At 33.4% G+C, this 20,353-nt stretch overlaps 1 protein-coding gene across 1 annotated transcript; it reads right to left on the reverse strand.

Annotated features, from left to right (window-relative positions):
- Nucleotides 1–18,226: 18,226 nt before the first annotated feature.
- Nucleotides 18,227–19,932, reverse strand: LOC138326287 (C-type lectin domain family 4 member M-like). The gene is made up of 2 exons (XM_069272407.1): nucleotides 19,769–19,932; nucleotides 18,227–18,919 (listed from the first exon to the last, which is right to left on the reverse strand). The coding sequence occupies exons 1-2, from the start codon at nucleotides 19,908–19,910 to the stop codon at nucleotides 18,669–18,671; spliced, it is 393 nt and encodes a 130-aa protein (XP_069128508.1). The 5' UTR covers nucleotides 19,911–19,932; the 3' UTR covers nucleotides 18,227–18,668.
- Nucleotides 19,933–20,353: the final 421 nt, after the last annotated feature.

Below are 20,353 nucleotides of genomic sequence, written 5' to 3' on the forward strand. Positions count from 1 at the left end.
ATATACAACTTAAAGTAATTGATGAAAATGTTATTATAATTAGCTAAAGATGGACAATCATTGATGAATATTTCATTACTGTATATGTACAATTGATGGCATTCAAAATGACTACCTGTACATTATATGGATACAATTATACAACCACATTACGAACAGCATATCTATGATCTACACATGTATAACAAGATAACTACCAAAGTACCAGATGTTGTATTTGTGGTAAAACTACAATACGACTCTGATAAATAATATATTAGTTATATCCAGCTCTTTATAGAGTATGATAAATGATAATGGAACCGCCGAATTATACGATAACGTCAGGGGAGACTGTTATCCATGACATTTTAACATGGAAAATGAAAAGCAAACAAACCATAAGCTATATAGATTGAGATTGAGAAAGTGCCGAAAATGAGGAATTTTAATATTTTCCAAGATTACAAATATTAACTAGACCAGTTTATATAACGACTTAAGTTTCCAATAATGCTATTTAATGATTGTTTTTCATGCTATCATTAAATAAAGGACAAATTAATATGAAATGCTAATCATTCTCTACCTGATTTTTGTCACAAAGGCAACCTATCCATTGGCTTTCGGCAGATTACGGAATTGTAGACTTATACATTTATATGATAATGGCATGTTTAAAATGAAAGTATGAAATGAGATCGATAGGAACCATTGCATTGACATAACAAAATAGCAGAAAATGAATATATTTTTTACAACTGCAATTGAAATTGTGAGCATTATAAGTTATAAAACCACATCATCAATGGCGGTATATTATATGTAATACTTTATTCTAATAGAGTTAAATAAATCATTCATGTACGAAAACTTCCGCAATGTAGTACCTAATTGTTTAAATGTATTCCGTTAACCATAGCCATAATAAAAACTGTTTATTGCGTTACTCTCCAAAGCTCCTATTTATCGTTGTTGGTAGTGAAATGTGAGCAATTTTTAGCTAAATATTCCAGTTGTATCTGTTTCAAAATGTGTTTTTATTTTTATTCAATACGACGGAAAATAAAACTGGAACCTTTAAAAGTTATCCGATAAACATTGTTACATTACCTGTTCTCTTTTCAAATAGAGAACAATGAAGATAAATACGCTGAATCATTACAAAATATGTCCCTATTACGGGGATTCGTCAGAATTGCGCCAATCGTTGGAAGTACGCCTTTTCATCACACCAATATTCGTACATTTTTGCCAATGATATACCGTTCCATAGTTTCCTATAATCATGAATGTGGCATTTTTTGTTTACATTTCACTAGATATGCTTTTATGTATGCTCCACATAAAACTCAACACATATGACATAAATACACTGTGTGAGAAATAATGTCATACTTGATGATACCTTTGAGATTAATTTGACTCAGAAAAATAAAATATGAAAAAAAACAATAGAAAAATATCCACATATCGCACCAAAAAGAGTAAATATACGTTTATCATGAGAAACCTGACTAAGCCATTCGCATTGCAGATACATGGTCATATTTTAGTTTTTGTAATAAATGAACAAATTTTATTTTCCGCTATTAATGTTTTAAAAGACGTCCTGTTACATTCATATAAATGCAGGTAATTAAATTAGCAAATGTAATTGTGTTGACTACGAGCAAACACTATCATAGAAGGTTTCTACTTCAGCGAATTCCATTAAAACGTTCTAGTTGTGCTAAATGGTAATGATTCAGGAAATAGTACGCCAGCTTCGACAGTTTTGCGTTTGAAAATTTGACAATGACTCAAGTCTCACAATAACACAATGATGCCTCATATTTGGACACATTAAAGGAAAACAGAATACTGTTGGTAACTTAATATTGTTCCCTCAACCGTCCTATATGCTCTCACTTGGAACCCTAAAACGGGTTCGTGTAAGTGGAGCGCCTCATTCCACTTGAACATTTGATCCAACAATGCCTTTCCGTCATTGATCTGAGCAAATATGTATTTTATATAAGCGAGCATTATCAAATGACACTCATATAATTATAACAGAAAATTCAGATAAGGAGCATGGCATCATTAACCTTACTCGTTATCAAATAAAACTGACACTTTCAGACTGCCTGGGTTTTACGCTGAGTGTGTATATTTAAAACTCTAACGTATTAGTGCATTTGAAAAAGGGAATAAGATAGGGAAAAACGTTCCTGTGAATAAATAGTTTGATTTGATGTATAGGTGAGATTATAGTGTTTTATTGGGTCAAATGTGAAAATAATATCATAGATACTACCAAAGATATTTTAGCATTTAATAACAAGTCTGGCGTCTGCTATAAGATAAGAAATATCTCGTGGAAGGTTTAAGTAGAATTGCATATTATGCTTTACCTCGCCTGGCCCAATACAGGTGTCATCTATCCTATTAGGTCAAGCAAGCTATGTAACCATATGTTTTCATCTGCCGCATACATGTACAATATGTAGGATATATTTAACAATGACTTTTACAATGATGTTGTTACACAATCAGTGAACATTTCGCTTGCGACTTTTAGATGAATAATGCGATACCTTCGTCCTGCATTTAATATTTATGATTTTCTCGCAGCTGACAATCCAACCGAGATTAAGCAAAACATTTTAAGAATTCTTTATGAGACATTCCCTTGTCAAAAAAGCTACTTCGTGTTCTGCCGAGGCGTTCACCGTCCCCTGTGTAACGGTTCGATTTGTCGTGTCCTTTAATATGTCACAAACCTTGAGTAACCCAGGTTCTATGGAATCACTCGCGGTTCCGTCCCTATTCGTTCGTTGTGTAGGCCAAAGGTCACCTAAGAAACCAGCTTCGTGTACCATGAAGTAAAAGTCAAGGCAGAGATAAACTTAACGATATATTTATTAACAACACATGGATTGCGAAGGTAAAACCTATCACAACATACATATACTAATTCTCTCAACTTCCACACGTTTCCCCATAACTTAAGTACGGTACAAATATATAACCCAAGGGACCGTAGAATATACAGATACTAATACCTACACCTACAGTATAAACCTACAGCTAACATCTTAGCAATAATGTAACATTTAGCACCTAACAAACCTACCCACAGTCACCGCCCGACTCCTAACGTTAGTTAGGTCTAGAAAGAAAGTAGGAAGTGAGCCTACCAGCCAAGGACTTCTATAGACTGACGAATTATCACGTTACATATCAATTTATACCCCGTGTAGAATACGGCAAAAGTCTCGTGCAAAAAGCTACGAAATACTCGATCCTGGCCTAATGCTATAGAAAATATCAACCAATGAAATTACGTAATCCAAAATATCGGCCAATGGCTATTAAGTACAAACGGAAGGAGAAACGCGTCTATATCCGGTAAAACACAAGAAAATATCAACATGACAAGCTACCGAAGAATAATATTGCAAAATATGCCGAAGTATCAATCCCACAACCAATATAGGCAATGAGATTTCAACTAATGTATGCCGACAATAACAACTGACCCATAAATAACCCAACCCGACGTTGTAAATTATGATTCCTAACACTAAAAAATCCATTCCCGCTACACCTGTATAAAGCACATCTATCTAAAGAATCTATACACCTTCCAGCTGATATACTACTTATAAGCCAGTTTCATTTGATAACAACGTTACTGTTATTAGTTTATTAAATCATAATATGTGTGTCATTTGATGATGATCATCGTATCACTTAAATAAAAGACATATTTGCTCAGATATCACGTCCCGTATAGTTGTTAATATTCGCGGTGGTTTAATATCGCAAACAGTAAACCAAAAATGTTACATCCGCGAAATTTAACAACTACACAGTATAAGGCTAGTGACAAAGGCATTGTTAAATCAAATATTTAGTGGAATATTCGTTCATCTATAATGAGGCGCTACAATGATATGAAACTGTACGCTTCGCGTGTGCCTGTCTCGTTCGTTTTATGGTTATGACGGTTGATTGAGCAATATCAATTTACCGAAAGGTGAAAAGTATACAGAGTGGAACTTGTCTAACCCGGATGTTAGCGGGACCAGTGTATTTGTTCGGTTTATACAGGTGTCCTGTTTATAGAGAATAGAACCTTTTCATGGTTAGCTACGAACATTATTTGTTCTATGTGAAAAGTATTCACAAATACATGTACAAATAAAAAGTTGTCACTATCTTGCCATCAACCATGTATCAAAAGACAATACATTAAAGCGGCAAACAAATCCAGAATTCCAACTACTTTTTTTATTAGATATTGTACTTGTATTTATCTTTGTATAATATTTTAATCACTGCAATCCAAAATGCATTTCATCATTTCGTTTACGGCCACTATATTCATAAACCCAGAAAACGGAGTAAATCCCAAAAAAGGAGAAAAACATGGTATTTTCCATATATGTATATTTGGATGGAGTTCCATGAGACAACAGCTTATTTTTACGTCAAAAAGAAATTACAGGTGCTTGATGTATCTCTTTGTTTTATTTCTCTTTGTCTATTTTGCCACCTTTCATCAAAATCACTTTGTATTCCGTAAAAAATGTCATCCTTCAAACAAATTTACATTCCTACACTTTTCAAGAAGATAATAATTCCCCAGGAATGCGTGTCATAAAACACATTTTTCTTGTGTCACGTGATTTCACTTTTCTGTGTACATGTAGAATATTAACAGCAATTTTTTATTCCATCAGGCTTCTGTGTTATAAATTAGCCTTATATACCACAGAATAGACTTTTCAGGACATTTTAAAGACAGACTAACTATTTTATTATGATCCAAAATCTTGATAGATATTTCGTTTCTCCAAATTTTAATCAGCTCCCTGTTCTGCATGAAAAATTGTTTTGGTCCTAATCACTTTAAAACTTATATATAAAAGTATCTCTACTGGGTTCAAAAACTGCATGTACATACATAAAACTCCATGTCGAACAATGGAAATTAACCTGAGTAAATGTTTCAGTGTGAGTACCATATAGTACATGTACCTATACATCGATCTTTCTAAACTTGCATCCAAATCATGATACATGCTGGCTGTACGAGGTAATAAAATGCATCATGGATATATCTCAAGGTTTAAACATGTAGTAAGGGTTTACCTGGAGCTGTGAAATAGTTAAACAATATAATAGTGGAGAGCCAGTGGCATTCGATACAGTGCTTTAAGTATGAGAAACACCTTAAACTGTGGTATAGTCAAGATAATGAATTCTTAAAACATGACATCGAATGCCACTGGTTGTCTCCACTATTACTCTGGGTATTATATATTTACCTATTCCACAGGTCCAGGCAAACCTATATAAGACATTGAGATCCATTTATGATGTATTTCATTGCCGCACTAAGAGAGCATGCATCATGATTTTTTAAAGATCAATGCACAGGTACTATATGGTACTCGAAACATTTACTCTTTCACTGTTCAACATGGATGACCATATATATGTAGCTCTGCGTGCAGTTTTGAGTTTGGATATAAAGTGATTTGGACCAAAAACCTTTGAAAACAAAAAATTGGAAAAACAAAAGATTTTGGATCATAATACTACATGAACATAGAGGAGTGAAATCATGTGACACGATAATATGTGTTTTATGAAAGCATTCCTGGGGAATTATTTTCTTCATGAAAAGTGCTGGGATGTAAATGTGTTTAATACATGCTATATTTACGAATATGAAGTGGTTTGGATAACAAAAAGAAAGAAACACGTGAAGCATATGTATATTCATCAAAGAAAATTAAGCTGTTGTCTCATGGAATTCCATCTAAACCTTCTCCATTTTCTAGATTTGTTAAAGTGAATTATTTTATGGGTTATGGATATAGTGGCTGTGAATGAAATGACGGAATTTAGTTTGGAATGAAGTGATGAAAATTTCATACATATAAAAATAAGTGTACGAATACATCACGACAAGTATCTAGGATTTATCAAGATGGTTATACGTGTTGTAGATTGGATTCTGGATTTGTTTTGTCACTTTCATATTACTATTGGTCCTTCTCTACCTTGATTTAATGAATATGAATATGGATATAATGTTGACTATCTGTTTAGTAATGTTCACCAGTCATTATATCCACCTTTATCTGTGGAATAATTACATTTTCTCATGGAATAGTTACAAACTATTCCACAGGAAAAGATAACTATTCCATAGTAGTAGGTGATAATAGTCGATTTTGTCTCAATTATACCTACAGTAGCCATAACAATAGATGACATCACAGCCATGTTTAAAAATAAGATCCATGTAGGTGTGGAGCTCTCACCCTTGATCATTTTGAAATATTCAAGATAGCATCCGAGATGACTGCCGAATATTGAAAATTTCAACAGTTTATACAGAAATCACGTAAAACCCTATGTATCTCATTTTAAACCTTTCTTTGATACAACTGGTAAAAAAAGTAAAATTTGGAATATCATCCCAATAGAAAAAAAAAAAAATAGCGGACAAAATAGCTTCATATACAAAAAAACCGATTCAAAGTTATCCTATCTTACAGAATACGGTTCATACGGGTCGATTGTCAGATACGTGTACAAAGTTTAAGAAATATAAGGAGGAGAAATGTTTGATATGTGTATTTTGAAAATAATCTTTGAACCTACTAAATTCAGGATGGCAGACGAAATGGTGCCATAATCCATCATAAATCATCATGGTCTCGACGCCAACTAGCGGCTAAATATTTCTGATACAGTTTTTTTCCCTACCGAATATTGTCTATTGATACGTCAATGAATATAAATATTATGAATATAAAGATCCAATTGAGCGTGGAGCTCACACTATTCAGTGAGTATTTTATTGAAAATGACGTCTAAGTTGATCACTTCAAGTTCTAATCGTTTCTTTAATATCCAACTTAAATGAAAATACCAACTGTTTTATATTGTGTTTTATTAGTTATATGTACAGAGTCCAGTAACACTCTAATTGTTTTAAAATTTCAAGATGGCGGACAAATACGGCCAGCAATAGCTGGTTTATTCGTCCAAGATGGCCGCTAAATATTGAAAAAGTCCATAGTTCCTTCAAAAAGCCGACCGCAAAACTATTTACAATATCTCATTTGAAGATTTTTTTAGGATTCAATTGTAATTTTTTTAAGATATAGTACACTATATACATCATTTAAAAAATGGGGGGACAAAATAGTCTAAAAAAGTATAAAAGTCCTAAAAATGATTTGCCCTCACCTTTACTTCCAACTGGAAGTATGTTCATACAGTTTGAATGACAAATACAAGCTTAAAGTAATATAGGGACAGATTTATCCAATGTCTATATTTTAAAAATAATCTTTGAAAATTATTAAATTCATGATGGCTGCCTTCTTGATCCCTGTGGCCTTGAATGAACGTCATGATCAATATCATTCATTTGAACAAATTTGGTAGCCCGTCATCCTAGCATGTTACAGGTCAAAAATCAATACCCTGAGCCTTTTGGTTATTGAGAAGAAGTCGTTTGAATGAAACGTTTACGCACGGCGCAAGGCGGACGGTGTACGGCGGACGACGACGATGGACGAAGCATGATGACTATATGTTATCCTGACACTTCGGGTCATATGACCTAAAACCTATATCAGATATTTTGGGGGTTTTCCCCTGGTGTTCGGCTAATAATCATGCTGATCGTTGTATATCGCTGTATACTGGTGGGTAAGGCCTATTTGGAGTTTTATTCTATAGAAATTAATGTCCTTAAGAATCACTGAACAAGGAAGCAGAAATGTAACCATGACTGAATTAAGACATTGCGATATCGATTGATATGTACTTGCTTAACCTGTTTTTGTAAAATTGTTAGTTATTGCTTTGACTTATTAAAAATGGATAAACTGAATGTAAAATGGTATGTGTTTTGTGAAAGCAACCATACAGGTGTATATAAGCGAAACATTTGCATATCAATTGTCACTTCCATAGAAACAGATTACCCTATGTATCTTGATACTGATGTGGATATGGATACAAGCCTCATGAGCATATTTTTTATTTATCTGCTCCACTTCATTGGTGAGTAACTTATTTAAATTCGATTGAACTTTCAACTAATGTCTTCATAAGAAAGAGTCTATTTTGATGTAAATATTGATTAAATACATTCTTGCTAGTGATAATATCATAAGGTTTGTCAGTTTTGTTTATAACATACTGACCAAAGTCTAGGTGATCTCAATAGTCAAAACGTGATATCATCTTAGTGTTTCATATATGCGTCTTATGACATGGCTGATAGGACCACTGATGCGATGATATGAAAATATATTCTATTCGAGTTACACTTTTGTGTTCCCAAGAGTAACGCATTCCCATATCGACATTTGAAAGAGTTTTTTCTCTTATACTTGAACAATATACTTGTAATAACCTGTGACATACATAAATACATCTTCATCTTACAAGGGAGGGGGAGGGGGTGTGCTATCCACTTTGGGCGCAGTTTTACGACTTTAATTGTTTTAAGTACTTTAAGAGGCTAAAAGAATAAAATTCACATTTTCATTGTTTTATTCCTAATTAATTAAATATTAGAAGAAATAATATTGTTTGCAAATTTCGGGTTTGTGAAGCTCAGTCCATAAACCTGGTGAAAAATTGAAGAAGGTCACAGTTACTTAGTTAAGCATTTATTCTATTTTAGCATGTAACACATTAACAAGATTTTTCAACAATGGTATAGCTTGAGTTGGGTGTTTAGTACTGCCTGTTGAGTTCGATATGTGTCCCATTGGCTGGGTAACGTGCATAAAAATGTCATATTCAATTAATTGTATCATCTGTTCCCTAAGCACCCTCTATTTTCCCATGTTTAATACAGGTTTTTAAATTATTTAAGCTTGTTGTATGAGCTGATCTATATGTTTTGCATAATTTGCAAAATTCACAGGCAACACAACGATCTACGACTCAACAGTAACACCTAAAGTTAGGCCTGACAAATACAACTTAGTTATGTTCAAGTACACCTAAGATATGTAGGCATACCAAATATCACTAGTTTAAACAGAGCCTAAAACACATGTACGTAACTTCATACAACTTCCTGTGCATACTTTGTAAATTATCACATCTTTACTAAAACTCATGAACTTAAAATTATGGTAACACAGTGAAAAATTACTTGCATTGTATAACGCAGCAGTCCGCTTGTTTTTATTTGCATACACGTGTATATCCCTCAACGATGTAGGTTTTGACGACGCCATATTGATACAATGGTCTTCAATAGAAGTGATATTAAATCACATATCTATATACATGTTTTTATAAAAGAAAGGAAAACCTAGGGACTGGTGTTTTGTTCAGTTGATAGAACATAAGTTAAATGCATATGTATATGTAACGTACTTGAGTAACTTACCTGAGAGCACGTTTTCGTATACGTAATAAAAACACAAAGGACATTCCTCGCTTCTTGATGAATAACAATTAAATTTTATCTCGGGAGGTGGGAACTTTGATATATATCGCTCATGCGAATAGTTATATTTCATCGAGTGCGGTGGAAACTTTGATAGGTTTTTTTTCGAGTGCTAAGCACGAGTGATGAAAGTTTCCACCTTCCAAGATTAAATATAACTGTTATTCATCCAGTAACAAGGAGTTTTATATTTATTATATAGTTACGTCTCTATTCTAGGACTAAGTTATGCTAATACATGTATTTCAATCGCGATTTTCCCGTTTACTAATTAAGATAATTTAGTGCCACACATGGGGCACAAATTTCTAGGAAAACTAACAAAAATAATCTATGTAATAGAAACGAGCCACTGTCAGATTAAAACTGCGCGATGGCTGAGGGACCTGTCTCGGCACTGGAGCAACACAACTGGTGTTCCAATCTACACAATACATAGGAAACAGTCAACAACCGAATGTGCTGTGACCTTCCTGAATAACCCGGATTGTCTGATGTTTGGGCACAGCAACGTCTCGGATACTTGTCGTGGTTTCCGGTACCTAGAACACAGTTCGGTATCCATCCTTCAGGGGTCAGAGGTCTTCTACAAACATACAGAAAGTAAGACAGATATAAACACATAAAAACGGGTTGATTTTAAAAGACCCAGTGTCACTCTGCTATTAGAAACATATATTTTTTTGAATGCCATACATTGTAGTTATATGAACGTTAATGGATTTGACGCCATATTGATAGACAACCCTTTGCAATATTGGTCTTCAATAGAAGTGATTAATTATCACATATTTCATCATTTTTTTAGAAAATTCCCACAGCTAGGTAACGGTGTTTTGTCCGGTTGACAGAACACACTTTAAATATTACTATATATGTTTACGTAACGTAACTTACTTGAGAGTACGTGTTCACTTAAGTGTTAAATATATATAAATAGCGTGTAGATGTAGTGATACCTTTATCTTCCATCAGTTTGAATAAGCCATGATGTCTGATATTTTGGTATAGCAACGTCTTGGATACTTTTCATGGTTTCATTTATAATTCATCATTGTTGTTGGTATTATATTCTTTGTCCTTTAGCTATGTCTTGTTATCTAAGGGAACTTTATATCTCACAATGTAGGTTGTGTTCTAGCCGGTTATGTGTTGTTGGAAGATGGACCTCTGTGTCTAAAGATACACTACACTCTTCTGACCTGGGACAACGCGCAGGCGCATTGTGAAAAGGATCATGGTCGACTAGCCGTATTTGATAACAGTGATAAATATAGGTCTTATGAGAAATATGCAGGTATGTCAAATTAAAAAACAAATACCTAAATATGTATGTTCTATGAAATACAAATTAGAAAATAATATTCATTCGACCAGTATGAAACTTGAAACGTATATTATCCAGTTATTCGCTGTTTTACTAATAATCATTACACAACGTTCTGTTATGTACTTAATCGATGATTTAAATATATGGTCTTTAATTAACTAATTAACGTTTTCTTCGCTCCCCCTCCCCCTTCTCTTTCTTCCATTGTATATTGTATTAGAAATCTTATTTACATTTTACAGTGCAGGCTTCGATCATGCATGTATGGATAGGTGTCCATGACAAAACAACGGAGGACAAATGGGTATGGGTTAATGGAGTTAATCTGAACAAAGCCTACTTACAAAGCTACCAACTAGATGACCTCACTGAGTTCTACCCGCCAAACCTTTCCTCTGCTGATTGTGGAATAATGATAATACATAATAATGTAGGTCACATGTATGATTCCAATTGTTTGGAGTCACAGCACTTTCTTTGTGAGAGGCTAGACCTCTTCTAGTTCTGTACCTTGACAACCAACACAAGACAGGATTTGTTTTCAATAACATTGATGATGCCTGACCCCTGCGTTACGTCATTTATTTGCACACAATTCGGTGGAGTGATTGTCAGTAGTATATATTATACTCATTTATTGCTGTCTTGTTATTAGGCTTGCTTGAGCAATACAGACTTTTAATTTTATCTATTTTTAAAGTCATTATATACATGTATTATATTAGTATTATTTTTTTTTATTTTATTACTTACAAATGTTGATTTATGGATGTTTTAAACATACTGCAAACATTATTTGGATATACTACGTCTTTTTGAAACAGAAACTAAATCATGATTTGAAGATATCTCTAATTTTGAAAAGATGGTAGACAATTGTTAATTAGATATTTTTGATGTCAGAAAAGGGAACTTGTATTACTGTATTACTACCGTTACATTTTGCCCCTGAATACATAATTATAGGAGATCAAATGTTATTGATTATATTAATTTGTACAGATACCTTAGTAACATGATATACTATAACTTGAATTATGCAGCGTGACTTAATTTTGTCCTTTTACGCTACAACAGACTTTATTTTTCCTCTTCTATGGGCCCCTTGGAATTCTTAAAATTGGAAAGTTTTTTTTCTTTAAATCACTGTTCTTACCAATCACAACAAGTATATTCCAAAATTAATTTAGATACCAATGGCAATTATTACGGATAACATGATTTCAAACTTGCACCAAAATCACGCCATTTCGGCCTATTGGGCCTCTTGAAAACCTCAAAATCCTACATTTTCCTGCTTAAATGATTTTCTATACCCTTCAAAACAATTATAAACCAAAACTGTTGTAGAAATCAATATAGGATAGGATATTGAGGAAGAGTTTGATATTGCTGGTTTTATTTGTGGTCGCCCTAATACGCCCAAATTTTGGTTGGGTCGGTGTCCTCTTTTATGCGATTTGCATAATTTTTGTGCGTACATTTGTTTGGTTACGCTTCCAGCAAAGCAATTGGCTCATTTTGACATCTGCTCTTCCTCATATTTGTTATTTTGGCACTTATTTGTATGGTGCATCTTGTTATTTTAGCATTTCATATTGAGCCATTTTTGATATGGCTTTGCCATTGCAGCAAATGTATTTATATTTTGGCCATTTTTACTTGGAATTGTCCTGACTGTAATGCATTTCTGTTGGCGGTGACAACTTCTAATGTTGTCATTTGGCGGTGTTTCACTTGAGGCAACAGAAAATGCCGATATATAATTTCTAAGTCTATCATATACAAAAGCTTCTATTTGGTGGAATTTCCTGTTCCCAGTTTCCATTTTAATATTAGCTGTTTCTAATTCTCATGTTGAAGCCTTGGCCAACTTCTGCCATTCTTATTAGGTTAAAAGTATTCAGATATAGTTTAATATTCCATTTAAGACTAAGTATTCAATTGTAGGTGTTGTTATTGATTGAATATTGATTGAATATTTTCAATTAAAATTTAGTCTTGGTAAATATCAATTTTGTGTTTGTCTTCTATTTGATAATAAGAACTAATGGTCTCTCAATTAGTTTAATTTATCGGATGAAGACATTAGAGTTATGCCCCCTGTCCTTCTATAGCTGTGGAACTCTCCAGTTGGGAGGTGGATAAAATCCTTTTTAATCCATTTTACGTACAGGGAAGGTGCCCAATGTTTGATCCCATAGATTGTTTCGAGAAAGACCCACCCTTCCAACCCGTTTATCTAGTGCCAGCGTGCTGATCGTTATCTTGCATTTCTGCTGTCGGTTTTTTAATTTGTATTTTCAGCTCATCACTTCCTATGTTAAGATTCGTCGTCGAGGCTTCAGCATGTCCTAGAGTGCAGTGATAATTATTCCAGGGCATCAGCGATTCGTTTGTGACAGATTGCGGTAGCAATGATTATCTGAACTTTGTCGTGGAATTCATTGTTCCGTGTAAATTCCATTTGGAGCAACGGAAAATGCCGATATATAATTTCTAAGTCATTAATATACAACAGCTTCTATTTGGTGGAATTTCCTGTTCCCAGTTTCCATTTTAATATTAGCCGTTTTTAATTCTCATGTTGAAGCCTTGGCCAACTTCTGCCATTTTTTAGTAGGTTAAAAGTATAAAGTATTCAGATATAGTTTAATATTCCATTTAAGGCTAAGTATTGAATATTGATTGAATGTTTTCAATTAAAATTTAGTCTTGGTAAATATCAATTTTGTGTTTGTCTTCTATTTGATAATCTAAACCTGGTCGTTTCAGCCCATTGGGCCTCTTGAAATTCTCAAAATCCAGCATTTACTTTCTATTGCTTCATATAATATCCATAACAACTATTATTCAATAGTACTTTAGCATTCATTTCATTTCTGCATCATTATTAGATGCATCTTCAAGTGGTTGTGTGAAATTGACTTGACATACGACATTGGACATTCAATATTATAACATTTAAATTTGTTATAATATAGCTACTTATGAAATTTTAATAACCTTTTTCTCTTGTATTTGTGTTATGATATTGATACTGATGAAATTAAGTAACCTTTTTAAAACTATTATTTCCTGATAATTACAAAATCGGCATTGCCTGTGGCTGTTGTGTGACTGGTCATTGTGTCTCGTAACTTCTATCAAGACTGGACATTTCACTATGTTATAGGTATATGATCTGATACATTTTGGGTCTTTGTAATTGTAATCGCTTTAATGAAATACTACATGTACCTCCTCAGTTCACCATCTATAGGTAGTCGTAGGGCCTGTAGTGATATATTGTCATATTTACACTAAAGGTGAAAACGTTAAAACACACGATTGCTTAAATTTTGTTGATATACATATGTATATATCATATATCTTATTTTATAGAACCCAGAACCATACAGCAGGTCCTAATCGCTCACCTGCTTCCTGATCATTTTAATTCATACTATAAGACTGAATATCCATATTGCATGATCAAAAAAGCTTTGTCAACGTCATTTGTTTGGGAAATATCAGGTCTCTATGCTTACTAGGTTTTGACAAGACTTTTAAAGATTAAGCCTATTTGACGCCTGAAACCTTGAATACATATTGGTGCAGCTAGATTATATGCTGTAAGGTCTAAGGGAGGAAATTTTAACCCTTACTGCATTCAGGTTATTTTTCTTCACAAAATCTCTATGTATTGAGAGAATAAAGATAGACTTGGAACAGGAAAGATGTAACGAGTTTCCCCAATACAGTATAATCAACCTCTCAATCACACAATACAAGGTCATCGTACATTTGAATAATTTTTGTAGGCCTAACATTAGATTTTTATGTCTACTATATCTATTTATTATCTAGACATTCAAAGATTGAATACGATCATGATCGTCAATTTGAATCAAATTAGTAGTCCTTTATCTCAGCATGTTATAGGCCTAATATATATCTTTAGGTCTCTATGGCAAATAGCTATTGACAAATAGCCCTTGATATATTTCAAGTATTTAAGGTTAGTGTTGGTATTCTTCAAGCGACTGTACCAATGAAACAAACAGAATTACCTACATGTACTGTCGCATTGCAACACGTTCTGGAGATTACCGTACGTGGTTGTGAACTATTACAGTCGATATTATGAGGTTCACACCGTGAGGACAACGACTACAGAAAGGATCATACGGAGTTTAAAAAAAATATATTCATGATACATGATTACTAGTCTCAATAACTATAGACAACGGACCACAATTTATCAGTGGATTGTTTGCTGATTACCTGACAGAACATGGGATTAAGCACAGAGGAGTTACGCCCCTTTGGCCTCAAGTCAGTGGACAGGTAGAGAGGCAAAGTTGGTCTCTACTGAAAAGAGTAAGGACAAAGCTAGAGAAAATAGATTGGAGAGAAGAGACACATAATTAATATGTTACAGAACAACACCTCCTTCTGTTACTGGTGTGAGTCCGGCTGACGCAAATTGAGGACGCGTTTACCAGGAGGAGGAATAACCAGGAGAGGATATCGATGTACGCGATCGAGACAGTGAAAAGGAAAAAGTAAAATATATGCGGACAGAACGCAAAATGCTAAAGTTAAAAGTATAGTATTCATCATTATTTAACGCGTTAAAATGAGAACATTTACACGTCAAAACGAGATAATTTACGCGTTCAAACGAGACAACTACCAAGTTAAAAGAGATAATCATCACATAAAATATCTCGTTAAAACGAGATTTCTAGCTCGTTAAAATGATATTATTATCCGTTAAAAGGGGATGTATAACGCGTTAAAACGACATAATTATCTCGTTAAAACTAAATCATGCATTATAACTAGATAACTTACGTGTTAAAACGAGATTATTATTTTGTCTCTCGTTATTAAGAGAAAAGTATGTTATTTTACTTGTTTAAGTGATCTCCAAATTAAATTTATTAGATAGCAAATTAGTTAGCCTATTCCGGAACGCCGTTAAGACGTACATTCTTTTTGAAAACTGAAAGAACTACATTTTTAGTAAGCGCAGTCTCTATCTATTCCTTTCACAAGATTTGGCCACAGGTTGAAAAATCTGCACATGTTTAATTGCACTTACTTATTTACCATATATACATAGTTGATCATTTAAATTGTATTGCAAAATTATAATAGCGGCCTGTCTAAAATGAAATTAATAAATAGCGGGTATTCGGTTTATTTACATTTTGAATATGAAATTAAATCGATAGAATCCATATGATGACATATCATCACAGCAGAAATTCATTATATTATTTACAACTTCAAATTAGATCAATTGTGAGCATTATATGTTCATTATATGTTACATCCTCGATACTCCAGGGGTTCCGATCATTTACTATCTCTATACCCTGGACTATCTCATAGTAAAACTGGGGACAGCAGAACAGAACAGGTTATTTAGTCATTTGATTACATCAAAAGAGCCGTAGAACGGTACACTGTGGTCGACTGTGTGGCTTTGAAGTTGGGCGTCGCTCTCTCTGTAGTCTTCAAAGGAAAATTTTACTGGCCTGTAATTGGTTCAGTTTTTTTCCTCTGGTCTGCCTTCAGTTTTACTATGAGATAAACTAGGTGTGTAGAAAGCGTAACCCATGGAGTATCGAGGATCTATATGTTATAAAATAACATACCAATGATGACGGTATATTACATGTAATAATTTATTCCAATAGAGTGAAATGCATCATTAATGTACGAAAACTTCCAAAATGTAGAACCCAATTATTTAAATATCTTCAGTTAACTATGATCATAATAAAGACATGTTTATTGAGTTGCTTCCCTTAGAACTTAGTCATCTTTGTTCGCTGTAAAATTTAAACAATTCTTAAGTAAACATTCCAGCTGTTTCCAAATGTGTTCATATTTTATTCAATATGCAGAAAATATAACCGGGGACTTTAAGTGACCATTCCAATAAACATTGATACAATACATGTTCTCTTTTCAAATATAGTACAATATCGATAAACGCAAATCATTTTATTTACAAAATATATCCCTATTGTAGGCATTCGTTCGAGTTACGCCTTTTAATCACACCAATATTCATACAATTTCGCCAATGATGTATGGTTCTATAGTTTCTTAAAATCCTGAATGTGGCATTTTTTTGTGAACATTTCAATTTGTATGCTTTTATGCATACTCCACATAAAACTCAATAGAAATTTGTGAATTGAAAATGGCCATCGAATAAAGATGATAACTTCTTATATAAGATGACGGTTTATTAAAACTAAACCATGTAAAATATAAAAATAGCATCACTCTAATTAAATATTAGATCCTTATACCCACTCTGTTCAACAGAGGATCTTACAATCTTACAACATTCCATTAGGGTTATGTTCGGATGACCTTTATATCATGTACTTCAGATTAAATATTATTACATTTCTACACCTTGTTACGTCGTTTGTTAACGACATTTCACCCCAGTTTACTTATACATTTAGATTTAGTCTGCTTTGGGCGAGATGACTAAATACAAGAAAATAAGTCTGACAGCTTTTTCAAACAGTTTCGTCCCTAGTCAAGATTCTGGCAGCACCAATTTGATTGGCCATTTCTAAAGGTCACAAGAACGTGACCCCAATGGGATGTTGTCAGATCCTCTTATCAAACTTAGTGACAATAAGGATCGGTATTGTAATAACATATTGAAATAACATGGAAATCATCCAAGTCAATCAAATAGAAAACAATAAAGATAAACACAAAGCATTACAAAATATCATCCCTAATGTAGGACTTCGTCAGAATTACGACAAGCCAATATTCGTACAATTTTGCCATCGATATACCAGTCCGAAATATTCTTAACATTAATCATCAATAATGATAGCATGTGTTGCTGCAAGCACAAATTCTTGATACATCTGTAATTAGGTAAGAGAGAAGAGTGAGGTAAATTTGATCTAAAAGATAACAAATATGGAAATTGAATGAGAGCCCTAGAGATGCGAAATGTATTGTTATTTACATATATTACTGAATAAATATTTTTTCAAAGTGTTGCTGCATCAACTAAGCTATATGCATAGCTTGCATTTATGCATACTCCACATAAAACCCAACACAAGTTTTTGAAATAAAAATAGTCACCTGTAAAGATGATAACATCTTATATGAGGTGGTGGTTTATCAAATTTAACTATGTTAAATATAAAAATAATATGAACGTCACCCAATGATTACGTACAAAATAATGGAATGGTAATTTATATCATCATGATAATTAGGACTCCTTATGCAATCAACACATAACTGGAGACTTTAAAAGTGGCCATTCCAATAAACATTGTTAAAATACATGTTCTCTTTTTAAAAATTGTACAATAAAGATAAACACAAACATTCCAAATATCATCCCTTATGTAGGGATTCGTCAGAATGACGTCACACATATACAGTGAAATTGCTAACAATTTTACAGTATCACTAAAGCTATCATGTTCAATGAACCAGTCGTCTCAAACACTATGTCCAAGAACAAAACAACGGGGTTTGAAATGCGCCACCACTAACAAGAAAGGAGGAAACACATACGAAGAAATAAATCAAATACTTATTGTATACTCTACTGTGACCGGCAGGTCATCAGGTGGTTTATGCTATCGACATCGTGATCGAAATGTAAAGAAAGAGAAATGAACTGCTGACCGTCTTTCACAAGTTCACAGCTTCAAACACCAGCGCTTAACAATTGCTGGGAAAGTTCTTTCCACAACCTATAGTGTAGGTATCCACATCCGTATGCATATGAAATGGTTGATCCGTTTGCCTATTCCAACTGCAATGTACACAGCTCAGGGAATTGCCTCGTTCACATCATATTTTCCATCAAGACTACTCTAAATCTATTCTCTGACAAGTGAATGGCAATTTTTGCAGGCAATGGAAGTCAACAAGCCATGCGTATCCTCCTGTGGCTCCGCAATCAGCAGTGTATTGGTCTGGCAGGTACCCACTACTATAATCGTTGAGTTGGATATTAGACCAGTAGGAGGTGTCCAGATCTGCCCCGTTAAGCCATTTCCATGAGTTCTCGGTGTCTTTGTCGTTGATACCTATCCATACTTCTGTATTAAAATCACTTCCTGTAAGCAATAAATTAGAATCACAATCATTTTTCACAAAATAAATTTGACCGGTGAATACATTTTTCACAAGATTGATTTTGGTTTGCATATCATACTAACACAATGTGATAGCAACCTATCCTGTTGGTTAGTTTATCATAACAAATGTGTTTTACTAAGATAATTCGTGTTTTGTTGTATTTTGCTAACTATTAAGATGTACTCTTATTTCCGCAAACACACTTTATGATTTAAATATTGAAAGGTAATTCCTATCAATGTAAATTGTGTGTATATAAGTTCGTGGAGATTAACTGTCAAGAATTTACAAATTTAACAAAAGTTACTTGGTTTACAGTGAAGTCTAGAAATAAACATTCTAGTTTTTGAAATTTGTGTTTTAAATTCTCGAGAAATGCATTGATTTGGGCCACAAGAATTTTCTTCAAGAGAACGTAGTGTACTTGGCAATATACAGACAAACATCAGAAGATTTGTGTTTTATTCCTTAGCTTATACATGACAACATTATAAATCTCTGGTTACTATATAGATATTTAATAAGCTACTTCAAGGCATTAAAATTTACTTGTCAATCACAAGTATAATTAGAAGAATAATGATGCCCATGAGAAATTTTCTAGTCTAAATCTTGAACACTCTCTGATATCATTTTCATTTAAAAAAACATATTATGTTGTGTTAAAAGTTGCTTAATATCTTTTTTATGAGAAATACGTTTTCAATTTGATGTGTCGATATTTTAGGTCTGTATTATCTTAACTTAATCGACATATCTTTATATAAATGCTTTAGTATTCACTTTGATATATTTCGACAAATAATTCATTTATCTTACGACCATACCTCCATGACTGAAGTACGCCTGATATTTTTTAGCATCATCTAAAACGAGTAGTTGGCCATGGTCTTGTTCACATAGTGTTTTTGCGGTGTCCCAGTTCACACTATTATGGTGAACCTTTACACATAAAGGTCCATCCTCCATCCATACATAGCTCGCTAGATGACAACCTACAATTTGACAAGTCGTTATTATATTTTCTCACAATATTTGATTCAATAGTCTTATCTAGCACATATCAGGATATTACATGCATCGTATACTTATTGCCTTTAGTTTGTGAAAACATACATAATAAGCGGGTTTATCGATTAACTTTATATTAACTACCAATGTCATTTATGAGGAGGAATGCCGGAAAACCATGTGAACAAAACGATTACTACCTTGCAACTGTCTACTTTGGTTACAAACTCACAACTATGAGGTGACTACTAACAGCTTTAAACAGCAGTGAAGTGAATGAAATACTGCATACCGAGTATCATTGCAGAAGAGAAAGGGTTTAATATGAATTCCTCTTTTGATAACCAATTCAAAGGATTTAATTTTCATTAATAATATGGCAGATGTAATGGCCACCTTGA

This window comes from Argopecten irradians, chromosome 6 (genome assembly GCF_041381155.1).
Source record: "Argopecten irradians isolate NY chromosome 6, Ai_NY, whole genome shotgun sequence".
In the NCBI taxonomy this organism is placed as follows: domain Eukaryota; kingdom Metazoa; phylum Mollusca; class Bivalvia; order Pectinida; family Pectinidae; genus Argopecten; species Argopecten irradians.

Bases quoted from the DNA above. Each gene is read 5' to 3' on its own strand.
- LOC138326287 (XM_069272407.1), bottom strand. From the start codon at position 19,910: ATGGAGGATGGACCTTTATGTGTAAAGGTTCACCATAATAGTGTGAAC. The intron at 18,920-19,768 runs GTATGGTCGTAA...TATTGCTTACAG, and splicing joins GGCGTACTTCAGTCATGGAG to GAAGTGATTTTAATACAGAA.